Source organism: Neovison vison, chromosome 3 (genome assembly GCF_020171115.1).
Source record: "Neovison vison isolate M4711 chromosome 3, ASM_NN_V1, whole genome shotgun sequence".
Classification (NCBI taxonomy): Eukaryota; Metazoa; Chordata; class Mammalia; order Carnivora; family Mustelidae; genus Neogale; species Neogale vison.
Window position 1 is genome coordinate 176,042,260 of NC_058093.1, and position 23,171 is coordinate 176,065,430.

Below are 23,171 nucleotides of genomic sequence, written 5' to 3' on the forward strand. Positions count from 1 at the left end.
GTCATTTTGTACCAAGTTTCCTCAATGGCTCTACATCAATCTACTAAGTCCTTTTAGGGGCAAGGCAGTTAGAGTTAATTCAAGGTACCCCCCAGAAGCTGGATGAAAACTTGCTTTCAAGGGGTCCGTGGGCTTCTGGTCCTCATCTTTTATCAAAAACAGTTTAATTTGGTTGCCAATTCAGTTTCAGATTATTTTTGGATAGAAATCTGAAACCTCCCCTAACTTTCAAATTAGGATGAAGAAAGAAACTCTATTTGATGGCATATGAATATAGAGAGTAATATTTCTTCTACAGGAAAAAGGAATATGTTATAAACTAGATCTCTTCTGGAGGGAAATCTTTCCCATAAAGCATATATTCCATCTACAAGTAAAAACAAACTATAATTACAGTTTACAAAGAACTTTCACCAAAACAAATACAATCAAGCCTACGGGTCTCAGCTAAACATTGCTAGGTATTTTATATTTATTTATCTCATTCATCCTTAAGACAACAGAAAACTCAGAGAAGCCAAGTAACTTGACCAATCTGTTCAGGAAGAAAGTCAAATGTCCTCCCTGCCCATGTGCTCTTTGCACTCTTGGGAATCCAAACTATAAGCGACCCCCCACATCCTTCCATGACCACCAGCTGCTATGTAGGTGATATATTTATTTTCTTTTTTCCTGACCTTTTTTTTTTTAAAATAACTGATTTCTAACCAACCAATCAAAATCCCCTGAACTAACTCACAGTGCCCTAAAAGCCAGCTACAAACACAGCCTCCATCATGCTATGCTTTGGCATTTTGCAAATTGATAGCTCAATATTTGTGGGGCCCTGTCCCTTGGCTTAGTGTGTCATCCCTACCTTCCAACAAGGTAAGGGGTTTAAATAACATGGTAATATATTTAAATAATAAGATCAATGCCTTATAATAACATGTCATGTTCTGTTTTACAAAGGACTTTTAAATCATTTTCTTGTGCCATCCTCAGAATCCTGTGAGGCATCCAAACAGGTAGCACTCATCCTGCAATCTCTTTTGCTAACTAAATCTCTTTCAGTCGAAACATCTTCCACAGGCCTGCTCAGAATTTCTTAGTTTCTAGTTACTCACATTTTAACTTGATTCAGGAATTGCAAGAATTTAAAAACAGATCCACTTTTGTGTAGGTGAGAGAAAGAGCTTAAGAAATACCAACTGGCTTAAAGAAGGCGCATGGAAAGGCAGCATATTTGCCTCATATATTTACTGAAGCTGAGAGAGTGCTTGAACTGCTCTTGGGTTTCTCTTATAATCTTTTTATTCACACTTGACAGAGAAGTGATGTGAATAGAAGCTCTCTAAGCAAAGGCAAAAATGATGGTTCTTCAAGGGCACTAGGGTTTCAAGTAGAGGAAGGAGGTGGCATCAGAGACAGGGCTGGATCTACCCAGTATACTCCAGTATGGCCTTGTGTATGTTGAATATTAAATCCAAGTGGGAGAATCAAGCCATCCTGTGGCACTCATTGGGTCTGTGAAATTGGTACCACTGGAAGCAAAATAAAATCACCCACCAAAGACTTTAACGTTGTTGTTTGAAACTTAATGGCTTAGTAAATTTATTTGCTTTCAATTTTTTAATTTGTTCAGTGTTGTTGCTGTATATGTTTTAAAAAGCACAGGTAAGTGTTTCTACCATTCTCCCCATTTTCTTCCCTGTTCAGTCAACCATTCACTGTGGCAACCTCCAAAGAAGAATATTTCCAGCCAGGTTGAGGAACTTTATTGTGATGCAGAGTTGAGACAAAAGTGCAGAGAGAACAGAAGGACTGGAGAAGTAAGTGAGGGAAATAGGTGGAGCAAGTCCAATACTTAAGTCCTGGGCAGGGATGTTAAGTACACCTTCATAATATAACAAAGAGCTAGCAGCAAGGGAGGAGAGAGACAACAAGGAAGAGGAGCCACATTGGCTGAGCTTGGAGAGAGATATTTGGGGGAGGTTGATAAATGGCATGAGAATCCATAAGAATTAGGGAGTACAGGAAGAAGTTTTTGAGACATTTTGTTGTGGATACGAATTAGATGCCCTTTGATGGTCTTTAAGAAGCACAGACAAAAATCATAATTCCTTTAAATGATCATGTGGAACTTGGATTTTGTACTTCGGGTTAGTCTTATTCTAAGCAGAGGTATAACTATGATTTACTGGGAATACAAGCACAAGAAATTATAGTCATTTTATGTTGGTATTTATATTTATTATTTATATTGGTATTTTTATTTAGTAGGATTATAAAAATACCTCAGGTAAACATAAGGGGCCAAGAGAATGCTTTTCTCTTAGAACTATCTATAAGGTACTTAAATTTACTTCCAAGTTGGAGGTTCTTTTGGAAGAAACTCCAATGGTTTTCATGGTTTACCTGGAACAGCAATGGTCCACTCTTCACATTTGAAGCATGCACTTACTGCTGAGGGCTCTCCCAATCCGGCGATGTTCATGGCTGCCACTTGGAACTGATACACCATGTTTTCCTTCAAGTTGCTTATCTGCAACATGACAATATCTCAGAGAGTGGATGTTGATTCAGGTTCATTTATTTAAGTTGTTCAACATTTTTTTTTACTTACCCACTGTGTTGGATACACCCTGAAGTGACCCCAATGAGTCATACCCTTTTGTAATCTATTCCCCTTCAGTGTGGGTGAAGCCTGTGACCTGCTTCCAACCAAGAGAATATGGCAAAGGTATTGGAGTATCAGTCCTGTGATTGTAGTTCCATCATAAGGAAAAGGAGAGGGGATATTACAGATGTAATTAAAGTCCCTAATCAGAGGATTTTTGAGCTTATCAAAAGGGAGATTATCCTGGGTAGGCCTGATTTAATCAGATGAAAACTCTCAAAATGGGGTCTGGGACTTTCACGATGCAAGCACTGTCTTGATGGCCTTAAAGAAGCAAATGCCAGGTTGTGAATGGCCTAGCCACACACAGTTGGAGAAGGACAGCCTCTAGAAGCAGAGGGCCCCAGACTTACAGCTGAAAGAACTGAATTCTGCCAATAATGTATCAGCTTGGAGGAGGAACCCAGCTCCAGAGGAGAATGAGCCCAGCTGACATCTTTGTGAGACCTCATGCAGAAAATCCATCTAAGCCATGTCTACACTCCTGACTCATCGACACTGTAATATAAGTTAACAGAAAATTAAGGCTTATATAGATGAAAATTATAAAAATTCTAAGCTAGGAATCAAAATATTCAAAATCTTGTCATTTTTTTGCTCCTTATTGAGTGACTTAATATTTTCTATATCCCTCAGAAGAAATTCAGTTATGGTAAATATATGTGATAAAATAATGAATGTGAAAACATTTGCAAAATAGAAATGATGGACTATATTAGTGTGAAAAAAAATCTATGAACTATACACAATCGCTTAAAAATGCTTAATAATTGGGGGTGCCTAGGTGGCTCAGTCAGTTAACTGCCCAACTCTTGATTTCAGGGTCCTGGGATCAAGCCCTGTTTCAGGCTCTGTGCTCAGGGGAGTCTACTTGTCCTTCTCCCTCTGCCCCTCCCCGCTCATGTGTGCACACTCTCTCTCTCTCAAATAAGTAAATAAAATCTTTTTAAAAAATGCTTTAAAAAAATGTTCAATAAGTGGAGGCATTGATGTAACCAGCTGAGTTAACAAAGCTTACCTAGTGTATGACTTAAAACAAGGCAAAACAAGTATGTATCTATGATCTAGTCTACACCTGATTTGATCATGAAGTCATAAGTTCATCTGCAAGAGGTCTTGTCATGCCAGTTATTTAGGGTATAAGGTGAATATAATGGCTAGATGTTATGGTAACAGAATAATACAAACTCCATTTTTGATTCATACATACATGCACACACATTCCCTTTAAGAAGGGAAGACCTTTTTAAATAAGAAGAAACCATCATGTAGATAACTTGGATCTAAAAGTACTTTATTCAGGTACCAAGTCTGTTTTGGGCCTCCATTAGTATGACTAAACATTCTAGTTTTCCTGGGTCCTGGTTTAAGGACATAGGCAGTTGTAGTGTTGAAACTAGGAGAGTCCTAGGCAAATGGGAAAAGTTGGTCATTCTAGGCTTAGGTGAAATATTGTAGCATGGGACTTCTATTTCTGGCAATGGTGAACTAGGCTATAGAGATTGTCTTGCTAAAAAATTCAAAATACTAGATAAAAATATCTTTTAAAAATCTTTTCAAAAGCATCAAATTAATGTCACAATGTTACAGAATTATCAGGACAGAATAAAGGGAAATACAGAACAACAAAAAAAAGTGGATTTTACCTTGGGGATAGTGGCCAATAAAGAAAAATTTGACCTTTTGTTTTGTTTATCAAGCAGAAGAACACAGAAATCAAAGCCTAGAGCCAACCTTAAAAAGGGGATAATAAAAGAGAGCCCTCTACAGTTAAGATGGAACCCTAAAAGGTCTTTACTCTTTGGGAGTCAAGTTGAGTTAGAAATAAACCTGCCTTTATACAGTGCAAATTCATATTGCTTGATTGTCCAAAAAATTAAAGCCTTGTATTTAAGAAAAAAAAAAAAAAAACTGAACAGGTGGTATCCCCAGGCACCTTGCAGAAGCAAATACAAATCCTCTACAGAGAAAGATGCCTTCATCCTAAAGCTCAAATTATTCATGAAAATATTTTAATGACAATGAGCAGCCCACAATCAAGGATAACCAAACATAGGAAATAAGACATCATGAGCCAGCCTACAAAACTAATGATAACAGATACAGACCTGCAAAGATATTAGATAATAGAATCATCAGAGATTAGAAAAATAGCTATGCTTACTATGTTTTAAATATAAAATACAAACTTAAAATATCTGCAGGACTAATCCTGAAACTAATATTATGGTATATGTTAACTAAGTAGAATTTAAATAAAAACTTGGAATCTAAAAAAATAAATAAAATAAAATATCTGCAGGAGATAGCAAACTATAAAATACTTTGTAAAATGTAACCTTAAAAAGGGAAAAATACAATCAAAGAAAAATAGTGGATGTGTTTAACAGGAAATCAGATGCAAAAGAAGAGCAAATTTGTAAACTAATGGAAAGTTATAAGAAATTACACAGACCACAGTTCGAAAAGATACAAGGATGAAAGAGAGCAGAGTGATTAAAAGACATGGAAGACAGAATGAAAATGTCAAATACATGTTAACTAGAGTTTCAAGAGGAAAGGAGAGAGAAACTAATGTAATCTAGACAAATCTAAATAATTATTGACTAGAAAACAATAGCAACAATTCTTTTGAATTACAAATTGACTTAAAAGCACACATACAGTAACATACAATGGGAAAAGAATAAATGGCTTAGGTATTCTGAGGCCCTATTTTTCTCAGACAAGAGGAAAACAGTAGAATAAATTCAGACTGCTAATTTGCTCACTGTAATTTCTGCAGTAACCACCAAAAACAAACACAGAAACCCAGAATCTATACCTTTCAAGGTAGTGTAGAGGGAAAAGGGGATGGCTGAAGGAAAAAAAATAACTATTCCAAAGTAGTCAGGTTAGGATAGAAACTGAAACAGAACAGGCAGGACAAATAGAAAGTACAAAATAAAGATGATTGGTTTTTCAAAAATAGTAATAATAACATTAGATGCTCTAGTTAAATGACAAAGACTCTCAGGTAGAAAGATATCCAACTCTATATTATTTTTAAGAAACATATAGGGGTGCCTGGGTGGCTCAGTGGGATGGGCCTCTGCCTTCAGCTCGGGCCATGATCTCAGGGTCCTGGGATCGAGCCCCGCATCGGGCTCTCTGCTCAGCAGGGAGCCTGCTTCCCCCTCTCTCTCTGCCTGCCACTCTGCCTACTTGTCATCTCTGTCTGTCAAATAAATAAATAAAATCTTAAAAAAAAATTTAAAAAGAAAAAATATATATATAAAGCATAAAGTTAAAGATAGATAGAAAGTCAAAGGAAAAAAATTATATACCATGCAAACACCAACCAAAAGAAAATTGATAAATTTATATTAATAACAGATAATATAGATTGAAGGGAAATATATTGTTAGTAATATAGAAAGTCACTTTGTATGCATCTAATAACACCCCTTCAAAATATATAAAGCAACATTTTAATTGGGTGAATTTTATGATATGTTAATTATATCTCAATAAAGTAAGGTTACCCTGCAATTTTCCTTTCCAGTACTGTCCTTGTCAGGCATTTATACCAAATTAACTCTAGTCTCAGGGTAATTTCATTCATAAACATAGAAGCAAAAATACAGAACAACAATAAGAAAAAAAAAATCCAGTAATATATAGACAGAGTATACATAATGTCTAGCTTAGATTTATGGCTGGAAGGCAAGGTTATTTCAACATTAGATAGTTACTGGAATATACCACATTAAAACTAAAGGGAAAAAATCATATAACCATCTCAATAGATTCAGAAAAAAATATTTCATCATTTTAACTAATTCTTTTTTTTTTATTTTAACTATTTCTTAACTAGGAACAGAAGGAAACTTACTTCAGCTGTCTATCAAACACTGATAGGAAATATAATACTTAATGGTAAAATGGTGAAATGCTTTCCTTTAAGATAAAAATCAAATCAAGAATGACCAGGACCACCACATCTATCAATATTTTATCAAAGATTTTAAGCAGAAAGTTAAGAAAATGAAGCAAAAAATATAAAATTTGGAAATGAAGAAGTGAACTGTCTTTTATAGATGATATGATGATTTACACAGAATCAAAAAGAGCTCATAGGTAACTTATAGAAACAGTAAGAAAATTTAGCAAAAACCTATATAAAAATGATGTATATTTCTCTATCCCAGCAATAACAAAATGATATAAAAACATACTATTTAGGGGCACCTGGGTGGCTCAGAGGGTTAAGTCTCTGCCTTGGGCTCGGTCATAATCTCAGGATCCTGGGATTGAGCTCCACATCGGGCTCTCTGCTCAGTGGGGAGCCTGCTTCTCCCCTCTCTCTGCCTACTTGGGATCTCTGTCTGCCAAATAAATAAAATCTTAAAAAAAAACCAAACACACTAAACACTGAAAATATGTAATACCTACAAAAAATAATAAATGATGTGTAAAACTTCTATAGAGAATTATAAAGCTTTATTGAGAAACTTTAAAGACCAAAATAAATGGAGAGAAATATCATGTTCATATATTAGAATATTTAATATTTTAAAGATGTTATTTACTGCTCAATTTATTTATGGATTCAATGCAATCCCAATCAGAATTCTCAAATGTTTTAGTATAATTTTTTTTATTGTGTTTGCTCTTGCTTGTCTTATTTTTTGGTAGAACATGGTAATCTAATTATACAATTTATATCAAAATACAAAGGGCTAAAAATAGCCTTGGAATAAAAAAAATAAACTGAGATAACTTGATCTACCAGTTATCAAATATGCTATGAAATGGTAATGATTAAATTAATGTGATATTGGTCCAGTGGTAGACAGAGCAGTGGAACAAAACAGAAAACACAGAAGCAGACAAGTACCTCAAAGAAACTTAATACATGATACAGATAGCCTAGCCCAATAGTAGAAAAAGGACAAACTTTTCAACAGATGGGACAACTGGGTGTTCCTACAGGGGGAAAATGAATGTTGACCTTTACTTTACATCACACACAAAATTTATAGGTAAAGCAATGACTTTAATGTGAGTGGCAAACCAGAGCTTATAGAATAAAATCTAGTACAATATCCCCACGACTTTGGATGGCAAAGGTATCTCTTTAAAAAAAGGGGGGGGGGCAGAGCAATCACTAGTGGCACGGCAAATGTCGTTAAGTCTGGGAATCATGAGTTTGGTATTAAAATTAGTGTTGTTACCACAAGGAGAAGAAAATACTATCCAATGAGCAAGAAAGATAGACACAACTTCCACAGCTACCAAGGGTTTTAAGCTCAGAATATATAAAGAACTTCACAAGTCAGTAAGAAAATCTTTTAGAAAAATGGGCAAAATCTTTGTACAGGCATGTTATAAATGGAGATTTCAAAATGGAGTATGTATATATAGCAAAAGATATTCAGACTCATTTGACACCCAGATTGTCAAAACTGAAAATGTGTGATACCAAGTGTTAAAGGGATGTGCAACAATTGGGAGTTCTCATACTCCAATCTACTAAAATTGAAGATAAACAGATTCTCTGGCCCAGCAATTCTACTTCTAGGTAATAACCTAGAGAAACTAGTGCCTATATGTGCCAGCAGACATGTACAGAAATGTTCATAGGTACACTGTTTGGTATAGCTATCAATGTGAAAATGCCCAAACATCAATCAATAACTGAATGGAAAAGTGTATTATGAGACCCTCATACAACAGAATATCATACAATAATGAAGTCATAGCTACACACCAACATGGAATAATCTTAAAAATACAATTTTGTTTTATGTATTCTTGTTTTATTTTTTATGTGTTCAGTATGTTTGTGATATTTCATAAATTTTAAGCATTAAATTTAAGAACTATGGCATTGAGTTTGGGAAAGCTTCATTCACCCAGCCTTACCCTGCTCTTGTCCTCACAGCATGGGGTTCTGGAAGTATAAAGGGAGGTGACTTTCCTCTAGCTGACAACACTCCAAAGAGAGGAGCCGTAGTTATGGCAACAGTGAGACCCTTCAAGTACTCTGAGATGGACAAAGCAGTGAAGAAAAGAAATTGTGGGTAGACACATGTGGACTACTCCTTCGTGATGACCACTATGGTGGGGGATACCTCACAAGTGGTGAGCTGAGGCTGGGCGTCAGACCCATGCCATTATTCTTTATGATTTGAACACTGAAAGTTAAAAATGCAGTCATTTGGATCCTGGGACCCTTGATGCTAGCAGCATATTGATTAGAGAAATTTTGTAAGTTTTGAAATAAATTTTTACTTTTACCACAAGTAAACATTTTATAGTAAATATTCTAGGAAGTTATTATGTTTATATGTACAAATCAGAAAATACCAATCCTTCCTGATCAGTCAGATTACTTCTATTTACCTTGTTATATTTCCGACAAAAGTCACGTAGACAATGGACACTGGAGAAATGACATGAATCATTTACAAGGCGCTGAGTGTGGGTGTGGGTGTGCATGTGTGTGCAAGTGAGCATGTCATCAGATATATGACACGACACTACAGAAGGTCATTTACCTTATATGCCTCATCACTGACAGCTTTGATGTTGGCTTCTCTCCATCTTCCTGGTACTCCGTCAATTACCTCACGATAGTTCACGTAATAGCCAGTAATTTCAGCCCCTCCAGTCTTATCTGGTTGCTTCCATCCAAGAACCATCGAGTCACGAAAACTTTCAAGACAAGTGATGTCACAGGGTGGAGAGGGTGCAGCTGTTACAATATGAGTAGCAAGTGAGTAGACAGAAATGCATTTATGATTTTATGCACATTAAGCTTGTTTCATTTGTGCCACATGGGAGGGCACTAGGGTCGTGCAGTATAAAACTAAAATGTGAGACAGATCCGTAACTTGGCACCCAGTTTGGTGTATGAGGAAAAAAAAAAACAGTGAAAAGTGTACTGTAATTATTATTCCAAAGACAAAAAGGAACTGCCCCCCTACTTCCACAGAAGAATAATTTTTGAAATACTAAAAGTAAAATGGTGCAATATTCTGAAAAATGGTTCTGTTCCCCATAAGAAGAAATATTTTTCCCTAGATATATATCTCATTTCTTTACGTGGTTTTGTTTTTATTTGCTCCTTGAAGAAAATGTAATATGTATATCAATTTCTGCCTCAATGTGCTTACGGAGAATTTCCATATTATTTCCAAATGGTTAGCATTTCACCATTCAGGCATACATACCCTTGTGAGACTTTATGACTAAACAAGTTCTATCTACACACAGAAAAAAATCTTATTTGGAGCTCAGCTAAATGCCATCTTTAAAATAAAAAACAAAAAACGGGCACAATCCGCCATATGATATTTTTCTTTTAGTATATAATACCTTTTGCTGCATTATTTTTAACCTGATGTTGGACTATTATTCATGTAGTACAAAATACTATATAGCTGTCACTGTGTTTATTAGTTCTTAGCCAGAAAAACATTTGGAGGATGTTTTAAAAGTCTCTCTTCATTTATGTGGCTTCTGATCAACTTTTTACCCAACTACTAAATTATAGTTTTTGATAAAGAAAGAGAGGATCAGATGGTGGAAAGACACCCATCTAGATATGTAATAACACCATAGGATTTTCTAAATATTTATTTGGATTACAGGGGAAAAAAGAACTATTTTTATTCAAAAGAGTCTTAGAAGAATAAAGATTTTAAAAATGAAGTACATTTGTTTCTCTTTCCCCCTCACAAACCTCCTTCATTCTTTATATTGAAAGAAAAAAACTTTTTCTCCCTCTCTCACTCTTCCTATTAAGAGCAATATTAAATGTCAACTCTCAAATGAATATCTCATCTTGAGCTGAGGGGACAATCAAGTTTTTAAAAAATGGAAGTGACAGAAGTTGGGGTGAAGTATCAGTATATGCTTATCATTTTGTTTTTATTTGATAAGAAAACACTGTCATCTAAAATATAAAAGCCACAAGTACCAAATATCCTAATAAGAAAATTCTGAGCTTGCTGCTAAATAGTCTTAAATAAATCAGTTCTGGGAATTTAGCTTTATTTTATTTTATTTATTTTATTTTAGCACAGAATTTAGCTTTATGTGATTATGATACCCTGTTAAACTCTTCATGGCACCTCAAAGAGGTAATGTTACTCATATTTATTTGAGTTAAATATGAAGGATAACTTGAAAACCTGAAGATGAACAACAGAAGTTAATAACTATGATCCTGAAGAAATGGGACTTCTTTGTAAAATATTTTTCCTATGCCTGTACTAAACATGAATATTTCAAAGGACCCTATATAGGCTGTGATTATCAAATTCTTCCAGCTCTCAGTTCTGCTTTTCTTAGCAAAATAAGACCAGAGTTGTGTCTGCCATGGAAACCAAAAAGGACTCTATAACCAAAATATTTTAAATATTCTATTGTCATTAAGCACAGTGAAGTAAATACAAAAGCCAAACTCATATAAAATTACTTTTACAATTCATTAGATAAAAGTACTGCAAATGGATAGCTAAAAACATGTCGAATGAAGAATAAACATAGATGAAAGTAAACACAGATGGAAGAATGTGATCTAGACAATGAGGTGAGGACACTGATGGAGACAGATGGAACAGTTGTAGTTTTTCGACTCTCACCTATGTCCTTCTTCTTTTTCAGAGGGTCAGACTTACTTTTCCCCTTAATATCTGCCTTCTGTGGTGATGGGGTAAGCTCTTCCTGAACTGTTTCACTTACTTTACTCACTTCTGTTTGGCCCAAGTTGTGAGCACTACTGGGTAGTGAAGGTTTGTTAAGTTTGCTACCAAGCAAAGCATCTTTCTTAAAGGTTGGCTGGGAGGCTCCATGCATGCCTCCCCTGGAGTCTGTTAGTCCACCAGGTGTATCATTCAGTTCAGGCCACACATCTGGAGACACTCCTCCCCCTACAATCGCCAGATAACAACAGAAACACTTTAAGCCCAGACACAGTACAAATTGCTCTTACTTAACAGAACAAAGGGAAAAACAGGACCATATGCAGAACAAAAGTAATCTTAGTTTAACAGAAATCACTCAGACTGGCAAGAAATATGGATACGTTTCTCATAATTTACACAGGAAACAGCTCAACTTCTCCATATTCTGGGAAAAGAAGAAATGAAAACACAAAACCACGAACAGAACAGGAACCATTTTGATCTGCAGAACCCAAGTATATTTAAGAAAAAAGCAAACCTCTAACGTTTTTTGAAAGAAATTAAGGCTTATTATTCAACAGACTGAGGGGAGGAAAAGATCATAAAGTACACAAGACTTAAATTAAAGATCCTGATTTTATAACAGTTAGAATTACGTACATTATTGAATAATTAATGGCCTGTACCTCCCAACCTCAAAAAAACAAAAAGTTCACTATTATTCATATTATAGAGACTATTAAAAGTAATACAGCATGCTAACTGAAGATAACTGGTATGAAATAACTTTCCTTCAAATATGGGTTACTCTATCACAGACTTCATTTTTGGTGCTCTGAACTACCTGGGTCCCTTCCCTACTTTATCAAAGATTGGGAGGCACATTATGTACATGCATACAATTACTTTATTACCAGTTTTATTCTGTGGGTTACTTTGTGAGCAGAGATGTAGCATATGATTAGGCAACCACATGTGTCTTGCACAAAATTTAGAGGAGTTTATAAAGAGCATGTTAATGTGTAGTTAGTGAAAACAAGCCAGGCTATGTCGCAGGTGAAATGGCTTTTAGGTACAAAATGATCCGTGTTATGGGTGATACAGCACTTCAAGGAACCAGATGGCCCTCCACATTCCCAGCATGAGAACGAAGTTAGAATGGAGATTCACACAGTGGGAAATATCTAAGGAAACTCAGACTTGTGAAGATGACAAGGCTATGGGTGCACACAGAATCTGGGTAAGTGGTGAAGACCTGTAAAATGACGGCTACAGAAGGTTAGCTGTCGCCTGGAGTCAGAGAAAATGATCACCTGGGGATGGAATCATCAAGCAGTACTAGAAGCTTTAGACAATTACCGGAGAGGATGGTATCTTCCTTTATAACTTATTAAAAAAATCCATTTTTATCTACCAAGTTATGCATAAGGAACTTACCAATAGGAGCTTTAACTTCAATCGCTTCTGAATCCTGTGAATATTCGCTAAGTCCAGCTGCATTCACTGCTCTAACCCGGAAGATATAACTCTGACCGGTCGCCAATCCATGGCAAGTAAATCTAAAAGGAAAGGAAGTTTTAAAAATTTTTCCTAGGGGGGAAATTAGACAAGATGGTTTTAGCTTAACTGAATGATCTGGCTTTATAAAAACCTTCGTTTTCTAAAAGGAGGAAGCAGAGGGACAGAGATCAGGTAACGTTTGTGCATTAGACAAGAAAGCAGCTAATTAGGGCAATTTTCTAAACTCCCTCCATCAAACAATGCAGAGTCCTGGCTTTTTCCTGAATAAGTACTTTAACTTTTCTGAGCCTTTGGTGTGAGCATCAGTAAAATGGGTATAATAATGCCTCTATAATAATTTTTGTGTAAGATTGGCCAGAAAAGGTATTTAAAGTGCCTATTGCAGGGCCTGGCATATAAGAGGCATTTAGTAAATAATAGGTGGTATTAATATTATTAAAGGCTATTTCAGGTATATACTTGTGACTGTAAGGCATTGGTTGCTCCTTGTTATAGAGGCCTAGTAGTCCCTGCTTCCCTGCATGCCAGGGAGGTATAATTACTTGAGAAATTACACTAGAATCTGAAAATAAGATGAAATATAGATTACCACTTAGATATAAGGATCCTGTAATGAGGTGTGAATTCATGGGCAGTTTTACACATAAAACAACCTTACTCCTTAAAAGCTATTATGGCTATAAGTAGCTATTTCATGAATCACTCTAACATTTTAATCCATCCTGAAGACTATAACCAGAGGAAATAACAGGTCTGCTAATGACTCTATCACCATTAGTAATGTTGGACTATTTAATGAAGGCAGTCATAAATTAGGCCAATCCTTCAGGTCAGCTCAGTTCAGCAAATATTTATTGAGCACCTCAGTGTTCCAGACACTGAGCTAGTTATTGTGGACATGAAGATGAATAAAAAATGGTGTCTGTCCTTGAGAAGTTCTTATCTGTTTGTGGAAAGGCAGACCCTGCCTAATCCTCTATAAATATTTCTATATGGTCCCAGGAAAAGGCTGGGAATGCACAATAAAAGTGAAATGAACAAATGGGCTAAATGAATCTCTTGCTTTGTCCCATTCATTGATTTGCCTCTATTCTCCTGTTCTACAAAAGAAACAACTCATCCTATGGGAGTCCTTGGAGTTTGACGTGGTCATGCCAGAAAATAACAATCCTGTTTGGCAATTTTGGGGGTGGAATTCTCCTCTCAGATTAGCTGTAAATCAAAGGAATCTCAGAATTTGGTTGTAGGTCAGAATTCATCATCAACCTGCAAAGCTGACTGATAAAATATTTGAAAGCAAGAAAAAAATAACTCTCTTCAGATTAGAGTCCTTAGCACTGAGTTTAACCATGTTCAGAATTTGTAAAATGCTGATAGTTCTTTCCTGTTCACTTAAAATGCTTAGGGGAAGGGATCCTAGGTGGCTCAATCGGTTATGCATCCAACTCCTGATTCCAGCTCAGGTCATGATCTCAGGGTTTTTGAGACTGAACCCTGCTTACGATTTTCTGTCTCCCTCTCCCCCTGCACCTATACCACACCCTTCTCTTTAAAAATTAATTAAATAAATAAAATGCCTGGGTACTTTATGTCAGCTAGAGTCTACTAGATCCTTGAAATTTAGTATCACACCAAATATTAAAGACCAGAACAGAGGGGTAAAAAGGACAAATGGTATGAAGAAAAAGAATCAGAAAAATACCATAAAATGAATTCATCATAGCTGGCATTAAAGTGTTTCTAAGTGTTCAAGATCATAAGTAGGTTTTTTTCCCCCAAATATATGGCAGTAGATTATGTTCAATTTTAAATTCATTTGGGTATTTAAAGTATAACTTTTTTTTATATAACTTTCTTTTAAGATTATATTTATTTATTTGACAGAGAGAGAGACAGCGAGACAGGGAAGGAACACAAGCCAGCGGAGAGGGAGAGGGAGAAGCAGGCCTCCCGCCGATCCCAGGATGCTAGGATCATGACCTGAGCTGAAGGCAAATGCTTAACGACTAAGCCACCCAGGTGCCCCTAAAGTATAATGTTTAAAAAAAAAACAAAACTCCCTCCATTGGATATTTGTGCTGGGTCCATGGCTGCATTTTTTCTCTTTTTTGGGGGGGGGGGATCATAATTTTATTTTAAATTAAAAATTAATTTATTTTTTATTTTTTATTATGTTCAGTTAACCAACGTATAGTACATCATTAGTTTTAGATGTAATGTTCAATGATTCATTTGCTGTGCATTTCCTCTTCATAGCCTTCCTGCTCTAGAGTCAGAAGTCTCCCCACAGCACCCCTCTACCCCAACATTGCGGTTACCGTGGGCCCTTCACAGGGTTGTTGTTGCAAGGCTCCCACTTGCCAGAGCCAACAATGCTTGATTCTATGTAGTAGCCGACCAGCTCTTTAGCATCTTTGGATTCCTCCCATGAAACTACCACTGATGTGTCTGTATTTCTGCTTGGGATGATTTTGCCTGGGGGCTTGGGGATATCTGACAAAGGAGGAAAATAATGATCAAACTCAGGGTGGTTTCAAAAAATTTGATCTTATCACATATGAACACACACACATACATATATAAATTTTATATAAGTAATCATATCAAACATACAGTTGTTTTATTTTATATTTGTTAAAGCAGAAAATTTAAAAAATTAATATGTTATTTTGGGGGCATAATGAAAATACTCCAGAAAAAAAATACATTAGCAATATTGTTGAAACTCCTGGAGAAGTTTACTTTTCATAATTTCATAGCTCATAATAATAATTTTTTAAATGTATCAGTCAGGTATAGTCATCAATTAAATTTATAATGTGAAAGAAGGATGCCACCACTTTTATTTCCGGATGGGTACATTCTAATGAGATTCTTGCTTTTGGGATTTTTCTTCTTGAATTGAATTCAAATCAGTTTTGTTCAACCAAACTCTCTACTCACCAAGTTTGTCCCCTACCACCGTCACTTCCGTTGCCTCTGAGGGCTCACCAACTCCTGCTGAGTTAGAACAGCGGACACGGAAACGGTAGGATTTCCCTTCAGCCAGGTCGAACAGAGCAAAGCGAGGCGACTTCACAGGGAGCTCTGTGTTCACCCGCTGCCAGTTTTCTGTTCCTGCTTCACACTGCAGACCCAACAGAGAGACCCATTCACAGCACAGCAAGAATAGATGGGAACTTTGAACCAGGCATCTGGCAGTCTTATTTATCAGTTAACAAACTACTTACCTGTTATGAGTGGAACTGGAGAAGAGATATGGAGGAAATTAGGAATGAAGCATTGTAGTCCAGAGGATTCTCTAAATCAAATATGTCTTTGGATTATTTGATAAATATGCTACTTAATACTTCAATGACTTGTTAACTAAGATCATCGATCTACTTATAAAAGACTTTATTTTGAAGACAGTTTGGGATCAGATACTTTTCTAATTCTTTGTGAGGTAAATAGATTTATTATGCTATACAAAATCCTTAAATCTTCATTGTTATAAACTGTTTCATTTTAATTGAGTGTTATTTAATGACTCATAATCTCATTCTGGTCTGTACTCAAATACCACTTCCTCAAAAAAGCCTTCTTGATCACTCCCTGCCTAGTCTATCAAAGAATCTAAAAGAGTTCTTTGTTCCTTTCTCATCATTCTCTATCCCTTACTCTGCTTTCTTTTTTTCAAAATCAGTTATCTGTATTCAAAATTAAGTTATTTATTTGTCATCTCCTCAATGAAATGAGTTCAGGGAGTTGTCTTGTTCCCTGTTATACCCCAGAGCCTAGAATTATATCTGGCACATACCAGATAATCAACATTTTTTTTTTTTTCTGAATGAATGAACTATTTTGAATTAGAGTTTCTTTTTTCCTTCCCTATATTTTAGAATAAATAATGGGAAAAACCAAATTTAAAGCAATTCTTTTCTTGGAACTAAAATGATCTAGGGTGACTCTGAAATCCTTAAAAGGATGTGGTATCGATTTGCTCTTTGGTAGAGAATATAGTGAGAAAACTACCACTGGTCTTCAGTAATCCTTTATCCTGCCTATTTGAACCCTCAATTTTGCCCCAAGGTCAGCAGAAGTGATTTTGCTTCAGAACTTTTAAACATTTTCAAGAGACTTTTCTAGAAATCCAACCCTCATGATACAGTGACCAACTGAAAAGATGATACACTGTTGGGACTATAAGAATACTGATATATTGCTTGGCATAACCTTCATTGACTTGAAATGGAGGCAATGTGGTATCGTGCAAAGGAACCGGAGGCATTCATTGCAGTCTTAGATTTGTTAATAACAAGATATGTGACCTTGGAAAAGTCACGTGAGTATTCTTTGGTCTCAGTTTCATCATTCATAAAATAAGCAAATGTGACAAGGTAACCTCTAAAGTCCTTTGTAGAATCTTCCACGATTATGTCATTATCGGTGGGAGGGTAGAAAGGATAAATTCTCCCTAAACAGTCAATCTGCTGCTAACTGATGGATGAAATTCTCCCAGACCTTTAATCCTTTAGTTTAGGGCTTTGACTCATTTTGACACATTCTCCCCTGGGGAACATGTAACAATTATCAGTCATTTATACTTTCATTATAAAAATAATAGCTGCCTTTTCACTATGCTAAGAGCTTTATGGCATTGTAACTTTTTAATCCTCTCAACTATGCTCTGAATTTGTGGGGGTAGCACTGAGTGAGTATTCCAGTTTTCCAGAGAAGGCAGGCTTGGGAAGATTGAAAGGCAACAATGTGTACTAGTTGGATACAGAATATGAAAACTGAGCCAGACTGCCCAAGTTCAAATCCTAGCTATGTCTCTAACTGTGTGACCCTGAGCAAACTGTATGCCCCATCAATGCCCTCTATTAAATGCCACCCATTCCAGGGCTCACAAACATGGTAGAACTGGGCATAAGCTGCAGCCATATGAGGCAAGTTTGTACTATATGTGCATGCAATTTCTGGAAACTAGTTCTATAAAGAGGTGCAAGCTTGGGGGTTACTGAAGAAGCAGCATTCCCATGGGCATCCACATTCTGGGGAGGAAAACGAGCTGCAGGACAAGAGCATGTGAAACGTTGCGCTTTAGAAAGGTCAACACGTTAGAAGCTGCTTTTTATCAGAAATAACCTGAGACTCAGCTGAGTAGGATGGTTTGACGTTTGGATAATTCTTCTGTAAATGTGCCCTAGCCTCTGGGCATGTTCTGCTTCCCCAGTATGTCAACATCCTGGACCTTTCGTATATGTCAGCCGTGCCCAGAGAGACCTGTCTACTCACACTGCACTCATAAGTGTTCCCTCCGTTCCAGACTAATAGGTTCACTGGTGGAATAACACTTTTAACACTTTTTAATCACAGCCTCACATACATTTAGGTCTAGGGAAGTTATGGATTTTCCTGGAGAAATTAGAGTTTATATGACCAGGGGAAATGTTCAACGGCAGCTAAAGTTGACTCATCTAAAGAAAATGCCTCAGTGGTAGGTTGTTACTATGTCATTACTGTAGGAAGGATGGTAATTATTGTCACAGAGCTTATTCAGAACTCTCTTCCTGTGGAGCATTTCAAAAAGATTCAGTGAAGGGTATGTATTAAGCACACCAGGAAACAAACATTTTTCACTCTAGTCTTGTCCTCTATTTAAAAAAATACAGGAAAAAAAAAATTTAAATCAGGAGTGCTACTCAAGTTATATTTAATTTGAGGCTAACATCTAGAAAATATACAAATTAATACCAATAGGACTTTAAATATTATTTTGGTAAAATCAGACTCTTTTGAAAGATGCCCATATTGCATGTTATAGAGATACTCCATTTATTGTTACCAATTTGCTAGGAATCAGGAGAAGTGAGGCGTGCTCCTCAAAGACATGAACTAAATGTCTTTATCAAGGAAATAAATTAATAAATTTATTAATTAAAATAGGAAAACCACAGACCCTAGCATTTAGTTTTAGTATAATTTTTTCTGAGGATCTGAAATAACTAAAAGGCCATAAAGATAGTCATCTTTGCTTTTATGTTGTTACCTGATTTGCAGATATTTGCATATTTGCACACCCTTATGTATCTATAATATCTATTCTCTTATAACAATTGCCAGGGAAGGTGACCTAGTAGGTGTTCTGAAATTGAATGATCAGAAAACCATTAAGGATGAAAGAGAAAAGCTCTTAGGAAAACTAACTGAGCAACATGATATTTGCCAAATAAAGACCTTTTCTACAATTTTGCTATGAAAGTAAAATGTCAAGTAAATGATAGCTTATTGTGCTATCACAAAATTTTATAAAAACAAAGTACACACAAAAAAATACAGCCAATTGTTTCATTCATTGTTCTAAAAAAATGGCATGTTAAAAATAAATAAAATGGTATGTGGCTGTTATAAAAATGTAAACATTCTTACAGATAACAAAATAAACTTACTTTTGTTTCATTTTTCAATTACATCTTAATCGAGACTTTCTTAACAAATGGATTGGAATCTCATTTTAAGCAAATTCTCTTTAAATGCCCTTTGCCTGGAGCAGTGAGGCCTTACCTAGCCATCATTCCTCCTGCTGCACTTGCAACTGGCCACTTCCCACAAAAAACACCCTATCCAGGTTGTGGCTCACCTCCATTTTCTGGATAGAAATACTTACTACAGCTGCCCAGGTAAATGATGGATAATTCTCATCATTCCACCCATTTTAGGCTTTCATTATATGCTGCCCTCTCTAACATAATTACAATAAAACTGTAAGATAGTTGAGGGAAAGCACTAGCCAGTGTCTCATGCTGTTTTGAAATTCCTGATGCCACACTACTATCTACACTGGAGTAGTACTAGCCAAGTGCATGGCAGCACATAAGGACTTTCTCTAACTCTCCAGCTATTTGACGGTATTCTGAAAGTACTATAACTTTTATTCCTCTGGCTCATTTACCCTCATGAATGTTCATTTCTGACTGCAGAAGACAAGTTGTAGAGAAATGAAAAGCCATTACTAGAGGAAGGGAGACAAAGGGATTGTCTAGAAAACAGGGCCATATGAACAAACTACAGTTTCAGGAACATTTCTCTGCTTAGAAGGGTCATAATTTGGGGTCTGTGGACCTCTTAGAAGTCTATGGGTGAGCTCCACAGATCCAGAAGCCCCCTGAACTTTCAGGCAAAGTTCCATATGATATACATTTTTTGGTGAAGACTGTTTATAGTTTATAAGGGTTTAAAGAGTTCAGGATGCAATGGAAATTTAATCTCTATTTCTTTAAAGAAATCTTTAAGAAGAGGCCTGAGGTAATAATGTTGATCCTAGGATCTTACCTTTTCCACAAAGTACAGAATGCCCTCGTGGCCACGCTGGCCAGGGGGCTTCCAACTTAGCACCACATAGCTCCGGGTAGCCTCTGTGACAGAGAGGTCTGTGGGGGGGCCGGGAACAATACCCTCTGAAAAACAACAATGAAAAGTGAAAAGGACACACCCTGGGAAGACCAGCATATGCAGAGAGTCATAGATGTTCCTCTCCCCTGGAGAAAGAGTTCATTACTGCTCCACAGTATAAAGAACTACCTCATCTCTGAAATTCTTCCTAAAACATTCATTCATTCATTCAAAGCCACAATTTTACTTTCCTTGCTTGGCAATTTTGATTTTCTTACTGATCCTAAAAAACAGTACTGACATAAGTTATACTTTCTATACATCCTATATCAGCTTTTTATAGAATACCTTTTCAAGGATGTTCGGATAGCAAACAAACTTGGAATATAAAGATAGTATATTCTCTAGGGCAGAAAGTTGACTTGTTTTCTCACCAGGAGAGTAAAGATAATGCCCTTCTCCAGAGAAAGCTTGGGCACAGGGTTTGTCAGATGTAACATATATCTACTGTGTGTACAGCATCCATCTGTGCTGCTCCCTACCACCCTGTGGAACTTGGCGGGGGGACAATGCAAAGGAAAGTAATGAGAACAGGAAGCTCGTGCTGTCTAACTGTGCTGTGACTAAAGAATCCTTTGTCTCTGACCTAGGAATCTCTTATCTTTTGCCAACATCAATGAAACTGTGGTATGAAACGTATTAATTTGTAAGTAGGGCAAAACTTTAGACCCTCCACATCCAATAACTAAAATACCAAGCAAAATACATGAAACAACTATTTATAGACATTGGATATTAGCTGGCTTAGGACAATGATTCCTGATAGAAGAGTAACAGATTAGGTGAGCTCTACCACTGTCCTAGCTTATTGTCTGGAGAGAATCTCAAGACAGCGGCTCAGGAAGAGGAACGCAGGTAGAACCTGGGAGTCTCCCCAAGTGGAGGAGAAGAAGCTGGAATTTCAGAAAGGGAAGGTACCTACAGAGAGAGTCACAAGGATGAATACTGGAGGAAAGGGCTGCACAGAGAGGGAGGCTTCAGAGATGTTCAGAGGGTACCTCTGGAGTGCTCACCTGAATACTAACCAGCACATCAATGTGAGAAAACCACCTGAGGTGGAGGAAAACCCATACAACAGAACTGAAGAGAATAAACCTCAAAGCTCTCATAGGACCTGGGAGAGTCCATATTCCAACCATTTAGAGTGGAAATCTCCTAATTCACAGGCATCTGGTAGAGTACTACTCAGAAGGCTATTTCCTCTGTAGTATGGCCAAATTATCCCTCAGCTAAAGTCTGTTCTGATTTCACTTAACAAAAGCAAGCCTTGAAAGATCAAATCATTTCCCCAGAACAAAGCTCAAGAGCATTTATAAAAACATAAAAACATCCAGCACCAAACAATGTAAATTTAAAATGTCTGGCATCTCATGAAACGTTATTAAGTACGCAAAGGAGCAAGAAAATACAGCCCTTTCTGGGGAGAAAAATCAATCAATGAAAACAAAACCAAAAATGTCACAGATTATAGAATTCGTCAACAAGGATATAAAAACAGTTATTGTAAGAACAGTCCATATGTCCAAAAGGGCAAAGATTAAACATGTTAAATAAAGACATGGAAAATATAATGCACAGTAGCAGAAAGTATCTGAAATGAAACACAGAAAGCAAATACACTGAAAGGGAAAATGAACACAGCATCAGTGACCCCTGGTTTCAAGTAGCATGTAACTGGAGTTCCTGAGGTAGAAAAGAAAGAAGGGGATACAGGAAAAAAAAAAAAAAAACGTTTAAAGAAATAATGCTGAAGAATTTCCAAAGCTGATGAAAATTGTAAACTCACAGAATCCAAGGAACTTGTACACCCCAAGCACAAGACACATCAAGGAAACAACACTAATGCATATCACAAACAAATTTCTCAATCCAGTGACAAAAAGAATCTGTTAAAAGCAGGTAGAGAGAAAAAGATACATACTGAGGGACAAAAATAAGAATTACAATAGTCATTCTTTTTTTTTTTTTTTTAGATTTTATTTATTTATTTGAGAGTGAGCACAAACAGCAAGGGATAAGGAAAAGCAAACTCCTCATTGAGCTGGGAGCCCAGTGCGGGTCTAGAGTGCAATGCCTGGAGCCCAATGCAGGTCTCAATCCCAGGACCCTAAAATCATGACCTGAGCCAAAGACAGGTGCTTAACTGAGCCAACCAAGTGCCCCAACAACAGTCATTTTTATAGTGTACATTTGCACTATAGTGGACCATCATTTCTAAAGTACTGAAAGAAAAACTGTCGATCTAGAATTGTACAACCAGTGAACATCTATTTCAAAAAGAAGGATGAAATAGAGACTGTTTTAGACATACAAAAATAAAATTATTCATAATCAGCAGGACTGCACTACAAGCAATATTAAAGGAAATGCTTCACGTACAAAGGAAGTGGTATCAGATGGAAATCCAGATCTACACAAAGAAATGAAGAACAAAAATGATAAAAATATGAGTGAATACTGAAAAGTTTTTTCTTACTTTTAAATTTCTTTGAAAGATAAGTGACTATTTGAACCAAAATAATAGCATTGTATTGTGCAATTTGTAATATATACACAAATAAAATCCATGCAATAACAGCACCAAGGCTTGAAAGGGGAAATGGGATAATGCTGTTTTAAGTTCTTACAACTATACATGTAGTAGTATAATCTTACTGAAGGAGGTTGTGATAAGACATATATTAAAATTCTAAATTACTATAATACAAAACAAAGAATTATAGTTAATAAGATACCATGGTGAAAATGGAATAATAAAAAAGTATTCAATCTAAAACAAGGTAGAAAAAAAAGAAGAAAGGAAACAAATGGATTGATAGAAAACAATAGCAAGATGGTAGATTTAAATCCAACTGTATCAATAATCACACAAAATGTAA

General features: G+C 36.2%; 1 protein-coding gene across 9 annotated transcripts in view; it reads right to left on the minus strand.

Annotated features, from left to right (window-relative positions):
• The window catches only part of MYOM1 (myomesin 1), a 159,287-nt gene that overhangs the window by 45,312 nt on the left and 90,804 nt on the right, over positions 1-23,171 (minus strand). For 8 of the 9 annotated variants that reach the window (XM_044243334.1, XM_044243335.1, XM_044243338.1 and 5 more), the window contains 7 exons: positions 20,173-20,297; positions 15,799-15,982; positions 15,174-15,348; positions 12,772-12,893; positions 11,293-11,580; positions 9,202-9,398; positions 2,398-2,524 (listed from right to left, as the gene is read on the minus strand). In XM_044243334.1, the coding sequence (XP_044099269.1) occupies positions 2,398-2,524; positions 9,202-9,398; positions 11,293-11,580; positions 12,772-12,893; positions 15,174-15,348; positions 15,799-15,982; positions 20,173-20,297 (1,218 nt within the window). The remainder of the gene's footprint in view (positions 1-2,397; positions 2,525-9,201; positions 9,399-11,292; positions 11,581-12,771; positions 12,894-15,173; positions 15,349-15,798; positions 15,983-20,172; positions 20,298-23,171) is intronic. The other variant, XM_044243342.1, reaches the window with a different exon arrangement.